Below are 22716 nucleotides of genomic sequence, written 5' to 3' on the forward strand. Positions count from 1 at the left end.
TCTGTTTGTGTTTGCGGTTACAGTTAGGGGATTGGCTGAACGTGTAGGGAATGCAAAAAGCGTCATTCCTATCAGAGAAGCAGAGTGGGATAGCTGCTGATTGACACGCGGCAAGCTCCCTGAAGATATCCCTTCTCAAGATGGCTAAAGGGAAGAGGAGGTAAGAAAAGAAAAGCTATCCTTCACTTGTTACAAACAGCAGTTTGAGGTGTAATGAACAGTTTTTATCTTAGAGTGATTGAGGCCCTGTCGAAACGTAGATATTTTTCTACGTTTTGGCCTGTCATCCACACGAAAACGGATCTTTTTAAAAACTCCGACCAAAGTGAAGATCTGCGTTTTCTCCATTTTGGGTGTCTGCGTGTGGACAGACAAAACCGGAGTTTTAAGGTCCGCAACGTCACTTTCCGCGACAAAAAAATGCTGACATCACGTGTGCGACCTGTGTTTACACTAGCCGACAGCATGGAAGCCCTCAGAGCTGCGCTCGCTTTATCAATTGTCCAAGCGCTTTTTGCTTGTTTGTTTTTGAAAGCGGAATTACTGCTCCTTGTGGAAGACCACAGACGAAGGACGAGGTTAAGAACGGGGGAAGTACTGCCGCCTACAGGTCTGGCATGTCCTTAACAACGTATTTATCCGGGTACGTGTATACAGAGTTTTTTTTTTAAAACGAGGTGGTGTGGATGCAAGTTTTTGGAGGGGCGGATATTCGTTTTTAAAGAAACCCGGCTACGTTTGACCTATGTCTCAGATGGTGAAATAAAATTCACTGTATAATGACAAGCCTTACGGGGACTGATTTGGTTCAGCTGCTGCTGTTTAAAGCTCGAGAGACACCAGCAGAAAGGTCAGAGACCTGAATTTGAGACAGGTGTCAAGAAAGGCAGCAGTCTAAGGCTGGCAGCACATGAGCACTGGGACATGCAGGGATTTCAGAATCAAGAGAGCGAGGCAGGGGAGTGTGGGGAATAACCCACTAAGGAAATGAAGGAGCCAAGCTGGTACGCGCCAGTGGTTTCCCTGAAGGCTCCTCCTAATGCTCCATGGGCTCTGCTCATTAGGAATGCTGTGAAACAGCATTGACTTTGACAGCACTTTGGTGCTAATTCATCAGATTTGTTGAACTTCCTCTGTTTCTGTTGCACTGTGGAGTTTAAATAACCACACTTAAAGCTACAAAGGCAAGTTTGGAAAACAAGTTAGCGTAAAACATTATTTCATGCCTCTTTACTAAGTTCTAACATAGTATAGCCATAAATATATTGTGGAGAATAAAAAAAATAACATTGAGAAAAATAAAGTGATTCTCTTGCATTTGTCTAAAAAGTTCCACCAGCAACACGGTTTGGACCCAGGGCAACGATTGGACCATCCAGTCGGTCTCGCTGCACATCCCTGGGTCCTCCACTCACTACACACTCACACATTTAGAAACAGAACACCACTGGTGTGAGAAGTTCTCCACTCAATTATATCTTTAACTTTAGGGTGACTTTTTGACAACAGAAAAGCAAGAATCTCCTTGACCATCTCAGATGTTTAGAGGTGTTTCTTAGTTTTCTTACTGTGCTTGTTGCTCTAGTCTTAAAACCCATAAAGCTACAAATGGTTTGACCTCTCTGAACTTGAAGAGCAAACATGCAAGTCTACCTCCAGCTCTTTTACAATTTCAGGAATGCTTTCAGTCAAAGTGAGCCTTTAATGGTTTAGCGTCCAGAGAAACCGTAAAGCACATGTGTCAGACTCAAGGCCCGCGGAGCATTTTTATGTGGCCCGCGAGATAAATATCAAAAATATATTAAAACTGGCCCGCTGGCCGATTTTACCGCAAATACTTCAACTCCCATGATGCTTTGCGGCGTCAGCGCGGAGCTGACACGGCCCCTCCTTTGTGTTTTCCCAGCGCCTGCTGCCGGTGTCTGCAGTTCCGCTGTCTCGGACAAACTACACTCCTCTCACTCAGCGTCGAGTTCACTCAGCTATTTTCTGACGTTGAAGCCCAGAAACGGAGATTCTAGCCGCTCAGTAATGTGTTCACGACTGAAAGAGAAAGTTTTCCAACTAACGTCCAGACAGAGCTGATATAACTCCAGCGAGCAGCGACACGCTCAAACCAGCACGACTCTGTGGTTGCTGTTGTTGTGTTTCCTCCCCGACACACACCAACGTGGTCAAGCTGCTCAGACATGTTCATCAGCACAAACCTATGTGAGCACCTGTTGTCATCTAATGTTGTCATTATTATGATGAAGATGAACAAAACAACAGGAGTCTCCTCCTCAGCTCAGATCAACCCCATGATGCAGGTATCTGGCTGGAACAGGTGAGCATCACAGTAAACCAGTGGAGCAAACTGAGCTTTAAATGTGTTGGTTTTATGCTCTTTTTCTGCTCCAAAACATGAAAGTTAACAGGTGAGATGTTGCATTTTCATTTAAGATAAAATGATATTTTATTTTGTTGTTGGCCCGTGAGAAAAGATTTAACCTACAGTAAACAGGAAGTGGAAAGGCTGCAGATAGATGAATAGAATAGAAAATCCCTTTATTGTTCCTCAGTGGGGAAAGCTAGACGTCACAGCAGCGATGACACGTATTACAGGAGAAGAAAAGGAGAATAAAAATAAGAAAAATGAATAAACAAGAAAACATAAATCCTGAATAGATTTTAAAAATGCTGATTATACCACAAGTAATGAATACCACTGATGCTTTTTATCTAAAACTGACTTGCTCGTGTGTAATTTGGTTATTCCACATTCAGTGTTAATGCAGAAATATGTTTGTTTCCAAATTTAAAGGTTCAAAATTGCATATATGGTGATAAAGAAAATGTGCAAATTTCCCGTCACTTTTTAAAAAAATATTAAGTTTGGCCCTCGACTCCGTCCCAGAGTTTCATTTCGGCCCCTTGTGAGTTTGAGTTTGACACCCCTGCCGTAGAGAATGTCTGGAACAGAGGAAGCTTGTCATTAGCATTAGCAACTCCACCACATAGCCAAGTGGGCCGCTTGGGCGGACTCTCCTGCTCTCACATTGGGATGGCATACCATGCGGAGATAAAACATCAACGTTTCAGAGCAAACTGAGGCAGCCATAGAATTGTGTTCTTAGCCAATCAGAGGAAAGATGTCCAAATGTCAGGAAATAGGATTCTAAATACTTGTAATGACCAGAACTTAAGGACCCGTGAAGACACCAAACACAGTAAGACGATTTAACAGTCTTTATTAGCCTGAAGCTAAGAGGAGGTGTTACCAGAGTTAAACTCAGGTAAAGGCAGAGCTGAAGGCAGGCGTGGGTCAGAACCAGGTAGAGATGAAGCAGGTACAAGGAGCAGGTGAGAGACGTGGTCAAAGACAGGCGAGGGCCGTGGAGGCAGGCAGAGTTCTTGGCGAGGGTCAGACGTGAAAACGAGGTCAGGAGGCTATGGTGAAAAAGGCTGGAAGTAGGGCCGGGACTTTAATGCATTAATTATAATTAATTAATTAGAAAAAAATAATGCGTTAAAAAATTAACGCATTTAATCGCAGCTTGCATTTCGAGCAAGGCGGAACCTTTGTCATTGCACGACTTCCTCGTAGATTGAATATCACTGACGCACACAACAATGCACAGTGCTAATGGCTACTAAAACGGAATAACAACAGAAAGAAGTTGCCTTGCTTGGACTGATGCAGGATTTAGGAAACACGTCCGCCTCTTTTCTTAACTTGGAAAAAAAAACTTCCAGACAACAACGGAGTCCGTGTTGCGGACATTTTTCAGAGATCGTCTCTGATTGTTGAAGCAGAAAATTACTTTCTTGTTCGTCAGCAAACTGCTGCCCCACAACCTGCAGGACGGTCCCTTGGCCAAACACTTTAAGTAACATTTTAGGTGAATTAGTGTGATGAAGCATTATGGTGATGCTTGGTTTTCTCATTTGATAATGAAAAAAGCCTTTCTGCATGTTGATGTAAAGCCTCATCTCTATGGGCACCTGATTATGCATCTGAATCAGGAGGATGCAGCTCTAATCACCACCTACAGCTAATCAGCAGACACACGTTGCTGAGTCTCATTTAATAATAGGACCTATCACAGAGTGGTTGTTTAGCGTAAAGTCAGGTGGCTTGAGTTTGATCCCTATTTAGCAGAGTCCCAGCTAAATATAGATCTCCCCTTGAGATCAACAATGTGCTTTAGATGCTTATAATACTTTCACTTTAAAGGGATATTTTGGTCATTTTGAACAGATGTTCCATCAGTTACATACTGTTTTATATATCTATCATCATGAAAAGATGTCCATTCCTTTTATGAATGGGAATATCTTTCCTTTTTCAATACTCTGATGTTGTGTGGTGTTGGAACTCTAAATTGCAGTTTAAAATATGCCAGCATGTTAGTGCCACGGCCACTGTGAAGAAATAGAAATGAGTGGAAGCGTTCAGACTAAGATCGAATCATCAAGGAAAACATTTAAATGTCAGGAAAAATAAGTTAAAGACAATTTCCATTTAGTCTAAAATGAGCTACTTGATAAGTATCCTGAAGCAAACATCATAAAATACCTAAAACTGACCTTAACCTGTAGATTATCATCAGAAACTACCATTAACTGACCCTTTGCACCCGGGTCACAGAATTTTTGAGCCGCTTCCCTCAGGCAGGAGGTTACGGTCCATCCGGACCAGAACCTCCCGCCATAAGAACAGCTTCTTTCCATCTGCTGTTAGACTTGTGAATAGATTATAAACACACAACCATGCTCGTCTTCTGTACTCGACACAACGTCACGTTATCGGCCATGTTACCATTACCTGCCTTTTTTATAGCTGAAAGTTTTATGCTAATTTTATTCTATTTTATTCTATTTTTAATCTTATTATTCATATTATATGTAGCACATTAGTACCGAAGCAAGTTCCTAGTTTGTGAATTGTTTGTTCACTGACAATGGCAATAAACCTTTTCTGATTCTGATTCTGATAAACAAAAACGGAGCTGAGAGTGGGGATGTTAGGGTGGGAGCAGATGATTAACACTCAGCAAACTGAGCCGCTGTAGCTACACTATGAGCTAACTGAGCTAACCAAAGCTTGGCAAGCGCTTTTAGCCAGAAATCTGCAGTTGAGCAACTCTACCCTCTGCCTTCTAGACTGTAATGCCTTTAGTGTGAGGCCAAGTGTGACGCCTTCCCTAGAGCAAAAATTGGGTCAAGCTGCTAGCGCTTACAGCTAACTTACCTGTCAGTCAAAAGGGCATGCCTGTAATTATTCCTAAATTCAAGCTTTAATTACTAAACTAATTAGTTACAAAAAATATTCCCCACTCAGACTTGTCATGATGGTAAACCTGACCTATTAAATAGTTTTTAAACCAGGCTGTAAACATGTTTATTTATCCTGTGAAGTTAGCTATTTTAACATGGGGGTCAACAGAAACATGCTCCCTTCCATAGCCAGTCCCTAGTGGATGAGAGAGGAACTGCAATTTTTGTAGCTTCCACGGTATGGTACGGTATGGGGGCCAAAATTAAGACTACTGCCCAGCAGCAGGAGGCTATACAAATTCTGAAGCAAACTACCGACCTGATTAATGGTAAGCTGGCGCCGGTAACTGAGAGGCCGGCGCTGCTTACTGAGAAAACGCACCTTTACTGGCATTACTACTAGATACGCTAGGGACTAGCAGCCCTCAACTGGTCATTGACTGGTTCACACACTCCCTCTGCTGTCTATTAGCATGGATAGGCTAGCATTAGCCTGGACGGGCTGTATTAGCATCGGAGAGGCTAGCCACTAGCGTGCCTAGGCTGGCCACTAGCTGACAAGTGACTCTCCGAGACATGCTAATGGCTAGCCTCTCCGATGCTAATGCCAGCCTATCCATGCTTAAGGTCCGTCGAGGGGGTAGGAAATCCAGCTAGTGTCATGCCTAGGCACGCTAATGGCTAGCCTCTCCAATGCTAACGCCAGCCTATCCATGCTAATAGTCCGTCGAAGAGGTAGGAAATCCAGCTAGTGGCCAGCCTAGGCACGCTAATGGCTAGCCACTCCAACGCTACCACCAGCCTGTCCAGGCTAACGCTAGCCTATCCATGCTAATAGACAGCAGAGGGAGTGTTTGAACCAGTCAATGACCAGCCGAGGGCTGCTAGTCCCTAGCGTATCTAGTAATAATGCCAGTAAAGGTGCTATTTCTCAGTAAGCAGCGCCAGCCTCTCAGTCACCGGCACCAGCTTATCATTAATCAGATCAGTAGTTTGCTTCGGATTTTATATAGCATCCTGTTGCTGGGCAGAAGTCTTAATTTTGGCCCCCATACCGCACCATATCCACAGTGGCTTCACTTTTGGCAGTGGAGGTATCCCCTTGGGTGCAATACAAATGTTAAGCCCCACCCCCTTCCAGATTCATCATGGAGCACATTTCAGAGGACTCCTTTTGAATCACAGTTTTTACTTTTCAGCTGCATTCTGAAAACACTGTTATAACAACTGATGGCTTTTTAAAATTGAAGCTAGAGCTCTAACATTGATCAACGTTTTTTTTTTTTTTTTTTTTGCTTTTGAATCTTGAGCAGTGTCATATTGGACTCCACTCTGCAGCCCTCTGCTGACCAAAAACCACACTAAGTAGTTTAGTGGAGCTGGTAGGTGTTGCAGGGGTTCCCAAATTAGGGTCCCCACAAGATTGCAGGGGGTCCCCATAAATTTGTCTTGCTGACGTTGTGAGGTTAGCAGGATATTATTTGTAAAAATTACAAGTATGTCCCAATAACACACCCCACAGTATAAGATATAACTCTGTATGTCTGCATGAAAATGATAAATGATCACATTTAATGTGTGTATGCAGGTAGGAGTCGGGGGTGGGGGTCTTTAAAGAAAAGATTTTGGGAACCACTCTTCTAAGGGGTGCTTTTCACCTGCTTTACGGTTGTAAGCCGTAATGCAAGCGATTAGAATTTTCACTTCACCAATCAGCAATTAAACATAAACGAAGGAGGAAAAGACGAAGTTTGCTTTTTCTGTTGGTATCATGGTGGAGCCTGTAAGTAAAGTAGTGTCTTTGGAGATGAGCTAAAACCCCTGTAAACATCGGTGCAGCCTACACTAGTTTGAGGGAGCTACAGAGGCTATAAAATCACAGACTGATGCTGACCTGACTTTGTTGTTACTGGGCTTGTAAGTAATTATATTTTATGTATTTGTACTTTGGATCTTTTTGTTTTAGTATTAGCTGGCTCACATTAGTCAGCTTGTTGTCTAGCTGCAGCAGACTGCAGCAAGGTTGTTTACGACTGTTGCAATTCCACTTTCAACCAATAGGGCGGAGGAACAGGAAACTTCTCTGTGTTACTTTAAACGTTCAGTTGTAAATATTTATCACAGTTGGGTGTTACTGCTTCACTTTTCTAGCCTGGCAAGCCAGACTACACATTCACGTGTATACTTTCCTAAGCAGTTGTTTGGTCTAGTTCACTAGGCTATCTGTTTTCTACAGCAGAAGTCAACTGATTCCCTTGGTCCATCACTTTGCACATTGATGGTTTGCTCCACTTGTTCCATTGATCAGGTGCTTACACACATGTAATTAAAGCACCCAAATGAATCAGAGGCGACAGCGCGGTCATCCGCATTTTACGGTGAGCCGTCACTCCACAAGTGTGGACACAATGTCCGCTTTCTCAATTCAATTCAATTCAAGAATACTTTATTAATCCCAGAGGGAAATTGATTGCTGTAGTAGCTCAGAATAATAATAATAATCAAGTCATCAAAGAGTTGTTGTATATTACAATGGCTGTTGGCAGGAAGGATCTCCAGTAGCGGTCAGTGTTGCAGCCAAACTGAAGAAGCCTCTGACTGAAGACACTCTTCCGTTGTCGGACAGTCTTGTGAAGAGAATGCTCAGGGTTGTCCATCATTTTCTTGATTCTCTGGAGAATCCTTCTTTGCATTAGTGGTTCCACAGTCGTCCCCAGAACAGAAGCAGCCTTTTTTTATTAGGCTGTTGAGCCTTTTCAGGTCCCTGCTTCTGAAGCTGCTACCCCAACAGACGACGGCTGAAGAGATTACACTCTCAACAACAGACTTGTAGAAGATCTGCAGCATCTTGCTACAGACATTGAAGGACCTAAGCGTCCTCAAGAAGAGCAGTCTGCTGTGTCCCTTCTTGTAAACAGCTTCGCTGTTCTTTCTCCAGTCCAGTCTGTTGTCCAGGTGAACTCCAAGGTATTTGTATTCCTCAACCACCTCCACTTCTTCTCCCATGATGGAAACAGTGTTTGACTCCACCCTGTTTCTTCTGAAGTCTAAAATCATCTCCTTTGTTTTGTCCATGTTCAAGGTCAGATGATTGTTTCCACACCATGCCACAAAGCGCTCCACCAGCTCTCTGTACTCAGCTTCCTGTCCATCTCTGATACACCCGGCAACTGCAGAGTCATCTCAGTATTTCTGTAGATGACAGGTCTCTGATTTGTACTGGAAGTCTGAGGTGTACAGGGTGAAAAGGAATGGTGAGAGTACAGTCCCCTGTGGTGCTCCAATGTTACTGATCGCCTGGTTTGATGTGCAGTTCTTCAGCCTCACAAACTGTGGTCCGTTTGTCAGGTAGTCTTTAATCCAGGCGATAGTTGAGGCCCCCACCTGTGTCTTCTGGAGTTTCTGGCAAAGTACATCAGGCTGGATTGTGTTAAATGCACTGGAGAAATAAAAGAGCACGACCCTCACAGTGCTGCCTGCTTTGTCCAGATGACAGTGGGTTGGTTGAAGCAGCTGGATGATGGCATCTTCAACTCCAACTCCATGGCGATAAGCAAACTGCAGCGGGTCCTGATATGTCCTAGTTTGCTTATTCAGGTAGACCAACAGGAGTCTCTCCAGGACCTTCATGATGTGGGATGTCAGGGCAACCGGTCTGTAGTCATCATTGACTGATGGGCGAGTTTTCTTTGGAACTGGAACAAGGCAGGATGTCTTCCACAGGACTGGAACCTTCTCCTGGGCCAGGCTGAGGTTGAAGAGGTGCTGCAGAATCTCACAGAGCTGCTCTGCACAAGCCTTCAGTACTCTGGGGCTGACACCATCTGGACCTGCAGCCTTCTTCCTGTTCAGTCTCTCCAGCTGCCTCTTCACCTGACTTCTAGAGACAGATAGGTGGGGGATGGGGGGTGGGTGGGGGGGTAACTGGGGCAGCAGCATCTCCTGACTTGGTTGAAGACAGATTTACAGAACCAGAAGAGTCCATGACTGCGTTAGTGGACAAAAGAGCTGGCGTGTGACAGGAACATGTTGGATCAGAGGAGGATGGGATGTCTGATTGGCTGGGGACAGGTGAGGAGGATGCTGGGTTTGTTCCTGAACTGAACCTATTGAAGAACTTGTTCAGTTCATTGGCTGTGTCCAGGCTGCCATCTGTGCAATCCTTCCTCTGCTTGAAGCCTGTGATCTTCTTCATCCCTGACCAGACATCTCTGATATTGTTCCTCTGTAGTTTGTTCTCCAGCTTCTTCCTGTATGCCTCCTTGCTGTCTCTGATCTTGATCTTCAGTTGCTTCTGTATATTCTTCAATAATTCCCTGTCTCCCTCCTTGAAGGCTCTTTTTTTTTCATTTAGAAGATTCTTCAGTTCACTGGTGATCCAGGGTTTGTTTTTAGCGAACCATCTCACTGTTCTGGTGGGTATGATGTTGTCCACACAGAAGTTTATACAGTCAGTGACACATCCAGTCATGGCATTGATGTCCTCTTCATATCCTTGGCAGAGAGTCATCCAATCTGTGGTCTCAAAACAACCCTGCAGGGCTTCTTCAGCATCCTGTGACCATTTTCTCACAGTTCTTCTTGTCACAGGTTGCCTCTGAACAAGTGGTTTGTATTCTGAGCAGAGAAAAACAAGATTGTGACCTGATTGTCCCAGAGGAGGTCTTGTTTTGGACATGTATGCATTCTTTACATTTGCATAACACAAATCCAATGTCTTGTTTTCTCTGGTGGAGCAGCTGACAAACTGTTGAAATGTTGGAAGTGTAGCAGAGAGCGAGGCATGATTAAAATCACGAGATATAGCCACAAATGCATTGGGGTGCTGGGTTTGTAGCTTAGAGACAATGGAACTGATGGCATCACATGCATTTGGCTAAAGGTGGAATATAAACGGTTGTCAAGACAACATTGGTGAACTATCTTGGCAAATGAATGGGGCTCTGGGGCTCATATAATCCTGTGTTGCATTTATTTATCCAATAAAAAGAAAACAGGAAACCTAAAGGTCACCAAGCTTGATGTCCGTGCTGAAGTCAAGGATAGTTCAATCAAGCCGTCTTTCCCCACACTTCTCAGACGAGGTCTAATCAGAGTACTGTAATTAATTTCAGTGAAAAAACATGTCTGTGTGCTATTAAAGTTTGACATTTGGAGATTAAAGGGTAAATTAGACCAGGTTAGTGTCTGTGGACAGCAGGAAGGCACAGTCCATCAATCAGAACCATAAAAGCAGTCCAAACTTTACACATTCAGGTTGGACCCATGAGACAGGACGCTGACGAACAAAACAATTCTTGAATCTAACCAACAGCAACAAGGGAATACTTGTTACATATTAATGTGAAACATTGATTTAAATGTGTACAGGAGTAATAAACGATAAGTATAAATCTAAATGTAATCAGGAGTTTATTTCTAATAAAACACGTACAGCAGTCAAAAGGTCAAATCTGGTAGTTATGAAGAATTTCTGTGATCAGTAACCATATGTGAGTGATTATAAAATCTAAAATCCCTATTTCCAGTAACCATTTTCTGTTAAAGCTCTCGCCGTTTCGTGTACTGACTTAAGAAAGCCACTGGAGTGGTGTGACAGCAAAACCTGGGAGCCTGAGGGACACAAAGACGGACATAATGAAGGCTTTTCCACTGGAAGACGGCCTCGCTTGTTATATTTAGAGATTTTGGCGTGTGTGTGTGTGTGTGTGCGTGCGTGCGTGCGTGCGTGCGTGCGTGCGTGCGTGTGTGTGTGTGTGTGTGTGTGTGTGTGTGTGTGTGAAAGATGCTCCTACATTTCTTCTACCTCTTGTGTGTCTGTGCGTAAAGCTGTAAATGACAGTAACAGAATAAATCTAAGGGAATACCCGAGGGAGGGAGCTAAAACCATCCCATTTCTACAGATCGGAATATCGTGGAGGTAGAAACTGAAGAATTTATTGCCTGAGAGGATGAGCACAACCGGCTGACTTCTTTGTTTTTGTGGAGGAAACTGAAAAATTATTCAACTGCAAAGTTCCTACTAACCTGTGGTTTTATTAGTAACCATCATCATCACCATCATTCATAACAGCATAGCTCTCATTGCTCCAAATCAGTTAATAGTGCAATTTTAAGTAATATTGCACTGTTTTCTTGCTGTGGACATTAAGCTGTTAACAACTGGGTGACGGTGGCACAGGAGCTAAGTGCTCGCCCCGTAATCGGAAGGTTGCAGGTTTGAGCTCTGCTCAGTTTGTTGCTGTCGTTGTGTCCTTGGGCAAGACACTTAACCCACCTTGCCTGCTGGTGGTGGTCGGAGAGACCAGTGGCGCCAGCGCTCGGCAGACTCGCCTCTGTCAGTGTGCCCCAGGGCAGCTGTGGCTACATAGACTATGTTTACATGCAGCCAATATCCGGGTTATGATCGGGTTAAGGTCGGGATTCGGGTTTCTGAGTTGATCAGAATAACCCGTTTACAAGCATAAATCGAAAGAGTTACCTCTAACTTTGCATAACCCGATGTAAATGCGGATGTCCAGACGCAATATGCGTCATTTCCGGTTCTTCTTGTTCCGGTATCCATGAAAACAACAACATGTTTCCCAGTTTGGAAGAGATAGCGACCGCGTTTGTTTGCGCTTTAGTTTCCTCGTCACTCCAAAAGTGTGGTGCTGTGCCGCGACTCGCCATGTTGCTCCCAACTTGTTGTTTACTTCCGGTGTTCTGGCGCATACAAGACGTCTCGCTACTCAAAAGACCAAGATTCCTTGCGAACAGAGCATGCGCAGAACACACGCTTTGATGGGGATATCCCGATATGCTAAACATTCGGGTTAGAAAAGGGTTACCCCAGGTGTAGTAACCGGGTTTTTAAAAACCCGGTTATGAGCATATCCGGGTTTCTGGCGGTGCTTACATGGACCTGCAGAACCGGGTTATTGTGAATATTTGGGTTTTAAAAGGGTTACTGGCTGCATGTAAATGCACTGATAGTAGCTCACCCCCACCAGTGTGTGAATGGGTGAATGACTAATTGTGTTGTAAAGTGCCTTGGGGGGTTCCAGGACTCTAGAAGGCGCTATATCAAATACAGGCCATTTACCAACATAATAATAATAATAATAATATTACATGTTATTTAAAAGTGCCTTTCTTGACACCCAAGGAGACGTTACAGCCATGGGAAAAAAATAAAACAAGATCAACGCATTACAAAAATACATAAAAACACTAAGATGTAAAAATAAAAAGAACGGAATTAAGATCACCATGTGGTAAAAGCTAGTCTGAAGAGGTAGGTTTTGAGTTTTGATTTAAAAGGAGGATGGGAGAGGTGCGAAGGTCAGAGGGAGGAGAATTCCAGAGGGGGGGGGGGGGGGGGGCAGAGCGGCTGAATGCTCTACTCCCCATGCAGGGGGAAGGGGGGAGCCAAGAGACATCCACTATTGAAGATATTTTCAAGTTTCTCCTGTTCAAACACATTTAAGAAAATCATTTGAACACATTCTTTCCCCATCCCACATCCCAAACACACACACACACACACACACACACACACACACACACACACACACACACACACACACACACACTTTTGATGATCTCCCCGCTCCTTCCTCCACCTTATCATCATCTAATGTTCAGTTTGACCTGTGAGTGAGTTGGCATGTCCCTTAAGACACAGAGCAGCTGTTTCATCTAGTTTCACATGAGAGATAAACAGCAGCAAAGACAGCGAGATATAATGAGCTGATCAGACTATTATATAGATCAAAATGCCAAAGTAGCTTCAAGCGACGACAGACTGATCTGTTAGGGAGTCCGTGGTCCTGCTGAGACAGTCGGCTGCTTCTCCTCTCACTGGAGATCACACTTATTCTGTCTCAGCCTCCTCCAGGACTGCTGAACAACACTACTTCCTCCTTTTCTCTAAGCATCATTTTCTTTCCTTTCCTTTTCTCCTCACTGGAATATTCAGGTTGCCTGATTTTCAGCACGACTTAAACTTGTTACGTCCTTCTCTGATTTCACATTGTGATTCTCCTACTTGATCTGATTGGATTCCTTGTTGCTATGCAGCTACTTTATAAAAAAAACTCCTTCTCCATGAACTAAGTAGTTTATCAGGCTCCCTGTAGCTTATGTAATAGAGTACAACAATAGGTGTGCTCCGTGTGCTGATTCAGGGAAAGACCCATGAACAAACCTTAGCTGAGGTCAGACTTTTAGGGCGACTCTTTTCCATCTGTCTCTGGTCAAATTTGCTGATACCAAGTGTTTCCGTTGGAGTCACTTGTCAAATGTGTTATCGCCCCGCAGCCTGCTTCATATTTAAAAAAGACGAGCAGCTGAACCAGTCTGCATGTTTCTCACAATGACCCCTCAGCAATCACAAAGCAGCAGGACCGAAACGGCGAGGGGCATGGACTTAAAAGAGCCGGCTCTGAGTCTGAGTGGATGATGGGACCTATAAAAGATCCTCATCCAGGCAGTGTTTTTCCAAACGCATTCAATCTGCACCTCTGGGAGAAAGTTGGGACAACGATATCTTGCTGAAGGTCACTGGAGTTGATGATAGTACCAGGTTCTCTGACAAAAACACACAAAGCATCAAACACCAAGTCATTTTGTGGATTTCTTATAGGACACATGCCAAACAGCTTTGGCTAAGACGTCTCCTGCTGAGATCCCTGATGATGTTCTTTTTAACGTAGCACTGAAATGATGTTTCTGAACATATCTGCAGCGATAAGTTCTGAAAGAACAGACACTTACGCCAAGCTACGTTTAAACGTCCTCTCTAAAGAAACAGAGAATCTATAAAAGTTTCCAATCCCGTGACTGTCTGCCCTTGGTTTATTTACACCCGGATGCAGGCTGCGAGATCCTGTCTGTGGATAGAGACAGTATGCTGCACTTCACATTAAAATTCTACTCACAAAGCATGGGTGGGCTTAAATAATGAAGCAGTCACAGAATCAGCAAAGGGAGATGGCAGAAAAGTGTTCATTCTTCCTCATTTTACAAGAGTGGATCATAACTGGAACAAAGAGCAGCATGGGAAACAAAACGCAAACAGAACTCTCAGAAGGTCAGACTATAGTTCAACTCAAGATCCTGATGAAACCAGAGTCTAAATAATCCCTAATATGTAAAATAATAAAATAATCCCTAATCCTAAATTAAATCTGATGAAGCTGAGGTACGTAGTTTATAAAGTAGGTAATCTTCCATAATTTATAATCCCCTAAATCTCTCCACTGGCCTCTACAATAAAACTAGTCATTTACACAGGCCCAGAGCGTTGACCACAAGAGGGAGCTGTCACTCAAAGAGACCCAGTTCCCAGCATGCACCAAGGTTGAAACGGAGGCCCATCCGCACACCAACTTAGCTTGAATGCTAACTCGACCTGCATTGAATTATTGTCAGTCTGTAAGCATCAAGCTAACTGCAGAAGAAGAGAAAATGAAATATTTTGTGTTGTAGCTAAGTGGTTAGCATAGCGTTCAACCTAACGCTACATCAGAGTATTGTTTAAGCCTGTTGTAGCATTAGCAACGATCATCGGTTTTCTGCCAGTTTTAGATGTTTCCTTGCTTGAAAACTGCAGACTTGTTTAAAGGTGCACGAAGTAAGAATGACACACTGTGGTCAAATATGAGAACTGCGCTCAATATTTTAAAAACAAAAACTAGTCTGTTCTCAGTGACCGCCTCCTTTGCGTTTGTTAGTTTTGTGGCTGTTGATAGTTACCGATCAGCACCAGAAACATTGTTACACTGTTAAATCTGGTGGTAGGGAGCATTTACTACACTTATTACGGTAACATTTCTCTGGAATTGGATGAGGTGTGGTTGTTTGCCATCTTGCTCTTAGCTTGCTGTTATATTTCTGAACGATTTAAAAAAAGGAAGTTAAACACGACTCATTGTTCACTTCACACAAACATTTTATTGTAATATCGAGTTGTTGGTGATTTAAAAAGCAGCTGGAGAAATATTCAAAGCTGACTATTTGCTTCTAATTCACCGTTAGCGTTGTTAGCTCAACATTAGCCTAAGACCTGCTTCACCTGATACTAGAGTAAAACATAAAGATGCCGTGGCTTCTTAAGCCGGGCGTACACTGTGCGACTTTTTCACTTTTTTGAGCCGATTTTCCACTCGTGCGAGAATCCACGAGATCGGGGCGAGTTTTGCGCCGAGCGGTCGTGTAGTGTACAGGAGGTTACGAGAGGCGATTAACACCATGTGACCAGCTACCGATCAGCAGTCGTGAGCTCGCACAGACTTCTGGCGTGTTTAATATTTAGCTCGTCCCTCGTGAGGGTATCGCACTGTTGAAGCGGCGCTGCGAGCAGCTGCGACCCAAAAAGTACCAGAACCGGTCACGGCGCATCCTGCATCAACACCGCTCGCCCGCTATTTCCCTAATAACACACGTTGTTCGTTTTAATTTCTACACGTTTTTTTACTCACAAAGATTGTCAAGAAAGCGTGTTTGTCGTGTTCATGTCAAATTAAACTGATCACAAAACTCAGATTTACTTTCTTTATTTCTTTTTCCTCATCCAACCCCCATAAATCCTTGTGTGTCCTCCTGCAGCACTCCCGAAGGACAACAGGCAAAACAAGACAAAAAAGTCTGACGTGTTGAGTAAAAACTGCTATTTTTAGCACATTTTTAGGGCCGACGTGTTGCTAGCAGACGTACAGTGTGAGCAGTCAGGTCGCATGCGAGAACTGGGTCGCACAGTGTGAGCGCATGACTCGTGAGATCTGCCCAGCGAGGAAGTCGTACAGTTCGAGCTGAAGCTGAACGCTACGAGTGAAAAAGTCGCACAGTGTACGCCCGGCTTTAGGGGTACAAGAAATAACTTCTGGGTCACTCCTGTTTACTGGCTTTTGTTATTTAATAAACTTATTTAAACAAGTCAGAAAGCTGAAATTTTGTCCTCACGAATTCTGCGTCTTAGCTTCTAACAAAAACAAAAATTTAATTATTCCATCCAATAAAACCACAATCAGGTGTGATTTATCATCCTGAACATTTTTATCTGCATCAGTTTCAGTACAGCTGCATGGTAGCGTGGTAGGTAGAGCAGCTGTGGCCTTTCTGTGTGGGGTTAGCATGTTCTCATGCATGTGTGGGGTTTTCCTGGTGCTGCAGGATCCTCCAGCAGACGTGAGTGGTTGTTTCTGCATGTCTCTGTGATGGACTGGAGACCTGCTCGGGGTGTCCCCCACCTCTCATGCTGTGCTGCTGGATAGACACTAGCTCCTGTGACCCTACAAAGGAAAACCAGCTCAAGAGAATAGTGAAAGAAAGTTTCACTGCATTCAGTTAACAAAATATTTTCTCCTTGGCCATCATTTTGTCCAACAGAAGCACTTTGCCTCAGACCCAAATTGTTGATCTTCTCACAAACACATCTATTTTCTTTTGTTGTGTACATCAGCCAGGAAAAGAGCCGTCCTCATCTTCGGTCAATCAGTCCATCAGGAAGCATTAGAGTTTGACTTTTCATGCCTTGGCTTTTAACCTACTGCCTTTAAACACCACCCAAATCTGCTCCCCGGCATGTCTATTTTACTTTCTTCCACTACCTCTGTTGTTTTAGTTGCTGTTTGATAGTACTGGGATTTTTTTTCTTTTACATATTCAAATCTACCACAGTATTTGAAACAAGCACAAAAATTATGTTGTGTTAAGCACATGGGCTTCTTTCCCCTAAAAAAACACTTCAAAGAGGGAATGACATCTTGGTATTTGCTTGAGCTTCTGCTCGTTGTGCTCTGGTATGAAAGTGATGTGAAACCGCATCGATCTCATTATCCAAAGCCCAGAAAAAGAGAGATTTTTCTTATTCTAACTGTTTTTTTCTTTATATTTAACCTTTTGGGTTTTGTATTATTTCTCTTGGGGGTGATTTTGGACTCCTTACAGGATAGTTCTGATCTTTTAAAGTAGCTTTTTTTGGGAACGATTAAATCTGTTAAAATTTGTTGTGGATCGATCTTTGAACGATTGTGTAAAAAAAGAAACTGATTGGTTTCGACTGAATTGATATGCTAACAGCTAGTCTGAGTGTGGCCAGTAATGAAAATCTTTAGAAATGCATGTAACAGAGATGTAAAAAGAATTTCATTTATTAAAGTGTGACATTCTGTTGAGGTGGCTGCTGCTGGGTGCCATTAAGTAGCAGTTAGCATAGCTTTTTCGGACTACGTTAGCTGTGAAGACGCTCGCATCACTTTCAAATCCAGAGTGTGGCAATAATCTAAAGACCAGGTAGAAACCTTAAATGGACAGGGCATCAGAAAAGACAGAAATTATTTATATTACTGTATAATATAAAAACCTGCTGTAGCACCTCCAGGAAATGTAGAACAACCACATGACTGAATAATATTTAGATCTGTAAAATGAGACGATAAAGACATTTTTATTTTATCTGGATTAAAAAATAATTATTTAATGTTTGTGGAGTGTTCAGATCAAGTTGAAGCATCATTCTGGGGTTTAAACACACTCACCATGAACCAAAGATGACAAACCAGTCAACTGAATTAGTCCTTACGTAGTTACACCCCTACTATCTTTCATGAAAATTTTCACCACTATGCATGATTACTTATAGTGATTAGTGATGGGAATTCCAGCTCTTTTGAGAGAGCCGGTTCTTTTGGCTAAGCTCACCAAAAAGAGCCGGCTCTTTCGGCTCCCAAGTGGCTCCTCAGATTTTCTGTTGCGAAGAGTACATTTATAACCAAAATAATGCAAAACTATATGTAAAATGATTTACTAATTGAGAAAAAAAATGCAATATATCAAATATTTATCATTTCTATGGATTTAATAACTGAACACTAAGAAATCTCCACTTTCCGACTGCTGGCGCTCATTTTCTCACCGTCTTCATCGTACTTTCCTCTCTCTCGCCTTTTTCCTCCTCCTCATCAATCAATACTTTATTAATCCCAGAGGGAAATTAGAGTTTCAGTACACACAGTTCAGAGATCAGACATACATGGGCAAGACACATGACAAGAATTGGTGACTGTGGTCATTCACAACCTGAGTCGCGCTACCTTACTAGAGATAAGAGGGTTACATTAGGATTGGTTCAGGTGGAGGGTTCATTCCCTCTCATCTCCCTCCGCCCGCATGTGCTCTGCTGTGTGTCTGAGTCTGATCCTCTGTCTTCCCCGCCCCCTACTGCTCTGTGTGTGGACAGTCTGGACATGCAGTTACACATGTTGACCAATTGCCTGTAGCTTTTACTAAAGCAAGAGGGGAGGGGGGAGGGGAGGGGACGGCTCCCAATAACGAGCCGGCTCCCGTCGTTCACTTCAAAGAACCGGCTCTTAGAGCCGGTTCGTTCGCGACCGACACATCACTAATAGTGATTTTCAGCAGAAATTAGTGGACGATCTGTAACTCTACTCATCAAAATATCAAATTTCTCCACAAATAATTGAGTAAAATAAGATTAATGCCAGTGTGAAGGTAAAAGATCGTCAGATGAACTCCTAGGATTTTTTTGAGATTTTAGTTGAAGAGACCTAGCTTTGGTATGATGTTAATGCTGCTGTTTTTGAGGCCGAGACTCGCTGGATTAATTTAATCATAATCAAAACCGACAGAAGGACAAACAGAATCTTTGATGCATTTCTAATGTTTCAAACCCAGACCAGAGAATTAATTGATCCCACAGTGGGGAATTTCACTTGTTTTTGAAGATTTGTCTCATTTTAAAGCACATTTTGATCAGTTTTGTAAAGGAATAAAAATGTCAAATGAAAATTTTAATTTTCTACTTGCTGTTAGTCTAATTTAAAAAGGAGCTGCCAATGAGGAACAGACTGGAAGATTTTTAAAACGATAGCTGAATTATTAAAGAAAACAAAACCTTAACCTGCAGAGGTCTCCAAAGCTCTTTACACTACAGTGTATCATTCATCCATTCACACACCCATTCACACACTGGTAGGGATGAGCTACGATGTAGCCACAGCTGCCCTGGGGCGCACTGACAGAGGCGGCGTTGATGAGCACAGGCTCAATGGGTCCCTCCGACCACCACCAGCAGACAAGGTGGGTTTAGTGTCTTGCCCAAGGACACAACAGCTGCATTCTCTACCAGGGTGGATCCTGCAACCTTCCTATTACAACCCGCTCCATCTCCTGAACTACTGCTGCACCATTAAACTACCTGAAGACCAAATCTTTACAGATCTTCATGTAGAAAAGATGTGTGAACGACTGTCCCTCACGCCTCTGGAGAAAACAGCAGCTGATCCCAGTTTTCACTTTCCCAGATTCGTGACAAGAACATGACCCGTCTCTCTTCAGGGACAGCAGCTGTTTTTGATCCGCTCCAGATGAAATGTGTCTGAATTCAAATCTTAAAAGAATCGGACAAAATTCTCCTTTTTCTCATGTTTAATACGTCTTTAACATTCTTCTGTTGTTTACCGTCACTTAAAAGCCAACAGGCTTATTTTTCCTTTTATTTTTACCCACATTTTTGAATTTTTAATCATGGACACCAAATTCTTCAATATTTTATTGCATTTATAACCTGTGCTCAAAAGAGACAATTAGTCCTGGTATGAAGGTAAAAGTCATGAACCAAACTTCCAACAAAATCAGGTTTTCTTGGTTTGGCTTCATTGTGCAAGAATAAAAATCTCTTTTAACAAAAGGCTCTGAGCAGTGAAGCCACATAATATGAGATTTATTTATTTAACTTATTTTTTCAAACAAATAAAGTTTTTCTCAGATTAAATGTTTTGACTGCATCACAGCTTGGCTGAGTCATGTTTTAATGTTGAATGCATTTCACCCGAGGACAGAAATGAACGATAATGAACAAAAACTAAGATACCGGTGCTGCTTCGACTTTCTTTTTCTTTCCAGTGACGTGATGAAAGCTGAGCTAATAACAACAATAACAATAAAAATAATAATAATAATTAGCTTCTCGTCACATCATGTCAAGCAAAAGGAAATAAAAAAACATTGATGCAAACAGACTTTATACCTCCAGGCAATGCAAACAATTAAAAATGTATGTTGGTGTTAGTTTTGAAGATTGCGCCTGCGAGGCACAAATCTAAAATTCATCAGAGCAAATCGGAGCAGCGGAGGCTCCTTTGGTGTTGAAAAGCAGCTGTTCTGGGATCAGGAATCATGTTAAAATCCAGAGGAATTCTGTCCTAACTGAGACGAAGCACCTGTTACCGGGAATTGGCTCTGTCCATGGTGCTGAACTGCGGCTTTTCTAGCACCACACAGCGGGAAACGAAGCGATGAGGCTCAAACTCCACCACGACCCTCTCTATTTAACCCTGTCTCTATTTAAAACCATTCTTCTGAAAGAACAACAAACTCAGCTGATCGAGGGTTTACTCACACAAAAACTCCGAAAAGCAGAACCCGGATGCCGATCTCCAAAGCCAGCTGTCGCACGGTTTTCCTCCGGTCCGTGGGCGATACTTTCATGATTCCGAGAAAGAATTTTTTAAAAGGGAAGAAAGAAATCCTTCAAGTGTGAGCTGGACAACGGATGTCCCGGTCTGCGAGGACGACCGTTCACTTTTTCAATCCACAGAGGCGACGTTCCCTAATCACGCACGCGGCGCATCGCAACTCAGCCACCTGAAACAGTCTCTTCGACCGATCCGGTACCCTCAGGCGGGTTTCTTTACTTGGACTCTGCTGCTGACAGCTCTTTAGTCCACTCCCTGGAATACTTCACCTGGTTCAGCGCCGGGGAGCTGAAAAAGAGGAGGCAACCCTGTCAGGTGATTAGAGGAAGCGCAAAGTAGAGATACTCAGCGAGTCACGAGTCTCTCTCTCTCTCTCTCTCTCTCTCTCTCTCTCTCTCTCTCTCTCTCTCTCTCTCTCTCTCTCTCTCTCTCTCTCTCTCTCTCTCTCTCTCTCTCTCTCTCTCTCTCTCTCTCTCTCTCTCTCTCTCTCTCTCTCTCTCTCTCTCTCTCTGGAAGATCAGATGACTAGAAGTTTCTGGAACACCACCCAGGACTTCATTCATGTGCAGTCACATGATTATCAACCTCTTATTGTTGATCATAGAAACAAACATGCCACCTGTTGCGGATGACTCTGAACAACCTCAGTTTGGAGAAACAGAGATTAGTTTAAGCCGGCTCGATGAGCTAGTGGCTAGTCTCAGTGGAATCAAATGCCACTTTTTACTGACGTCTGTACAAATAGTGGGGCTGTCCCTGTGTCACCCCCACCACCACCAGGCTAAGGACCAGGGGCAACACCATGCAGTAGATTGGGGTTGATACAGCAACACTTTTTGGCAAAGCACCAGCTTTGTAACCCCTGCTCCTCAGTCCGTGCCGACAAAGATCAACAATTCCTTCCTTACTTACTAAGCAACGGGTAACCCATTGCAGGGGGGAAATCCTGGCACTGCCCCTGTTGAGGGCAGAGCCTAGAGCCTAATTTATACTTCTCCATCAGCTCCAAGAGGGGGAGACACGCATGCACGGATGGAGACAATTTGCCATCTTATATATACTCCTCCGTCTCCTGGGGAGTGTTGCAAAGCAATTCCCCACCAGGACAACAGGGGGCGAAGCGCTGTTCTGTGGTATCCTGTCATGTATCCGCTCCAAGATAGTGTTTAGATTTAGTTTTTTGTATCTAAGAGACTTTTTTACACACACAAATGTGTCACTCATTCTCCTCCACCTCTTCATGTGCTCGCCACCTCTAAACCTACATTACCTGTCATTTCTGTCCCAATGAAATGCTTGCTGCACATATTTTCACTCCTCCAGTCACTGTGGAATAAAACGTTCATATTTTTGGAGTTTTTCTGCGAAGTATTCTTCAAGCTTCTTCGTGTCCGCCACTAGATATCCTCGACCCTCTTTATGTTTTTAACCCTCCCACTGTCTTCATGGATGCCCCCGTGAGGAAAGTTGACCTTTGACCAGGATTGATGGTTCATCCCTTGAGGTCCACGTGGCAGAGGTGAGGCGGTGCTCACTCCTCACCCCTGCCACATGGACCCAAGGGATAAACCATCAACCTTGCTCAATGGTCAACTTTCCTCACGGGGTCACACCCATTAGAACAGTGGGAGGGTTAAGGGCGCAATGGCGGTGCTGTAGACAACAGTGGCATCCTGACCAATCACAAGCTTGTATTCTCCATTTCAACAAATGGCTGTTTAGAAAAGAGAGCTAAACTCCGCCCGTCCTTGCGAGCCTGTAGGAGAGCCATCGAAAGGATGGATAATGGCGTTGCGTGTGTCCGTTCCGATGCAGACGGAGGAGTATAAATTAGGCTTAAGTAGTTAAAAGTGATATTTTTTGTGATATATTTGAAAGAAAAGTTCAAAAGACCAATTTAAAAGACAAATCCCCATCTCACCCTTCGTGGGTGGTCTCATCCTTCCAAGCTCAGGTCCTCTACCAGAGGTCTGGGAGC

The 22716-nt window shown here is 43.4% G+C and overlaps 1 protein-coding gene across 1 annotated transcript in view; it reads right to left on the minus strand.

The window, feature by feature from the left end:
• plpp4 (phospholipid phosphatase 4) overlaps positions 1 to 21245 on the minus strand; it is a 108400-nt gene extending 87155 nt beyond the window's left edge. Inside the window, exon 1 of the mRNA XM_054749854.2 lies at positions 20663 to 21245. Within this exon, the coding sequence (XP_054605829.1) occupies positions 20663 to 20751 (89 nt within the window). The 5' untranslated portion in view covers positions 20752 to 21245. The remainder of the gene's footprint in view (positions 1 to 20662) is intronic.
• Positions 21246 to 22716: the final 1471 nt, after the last annotated feature.

This window comes from Nothobranchius furzeri, chromosome 12 (assembly GCF_043380555.1).
Source record: "Nothobranchius furzeri strain GRZ-AD chromosome 12, NfurGRZ-RIMD1, whole genome shotgun sequence".
Classification (NCBI taxonomy): domain Eukaryota; kingdom Metazoa; phylum Chordata; class Actinopteri; order Cyprinodontiformes; family Nothobranchiidae; genus Nothobranchius; species Nothobranchius furzeri.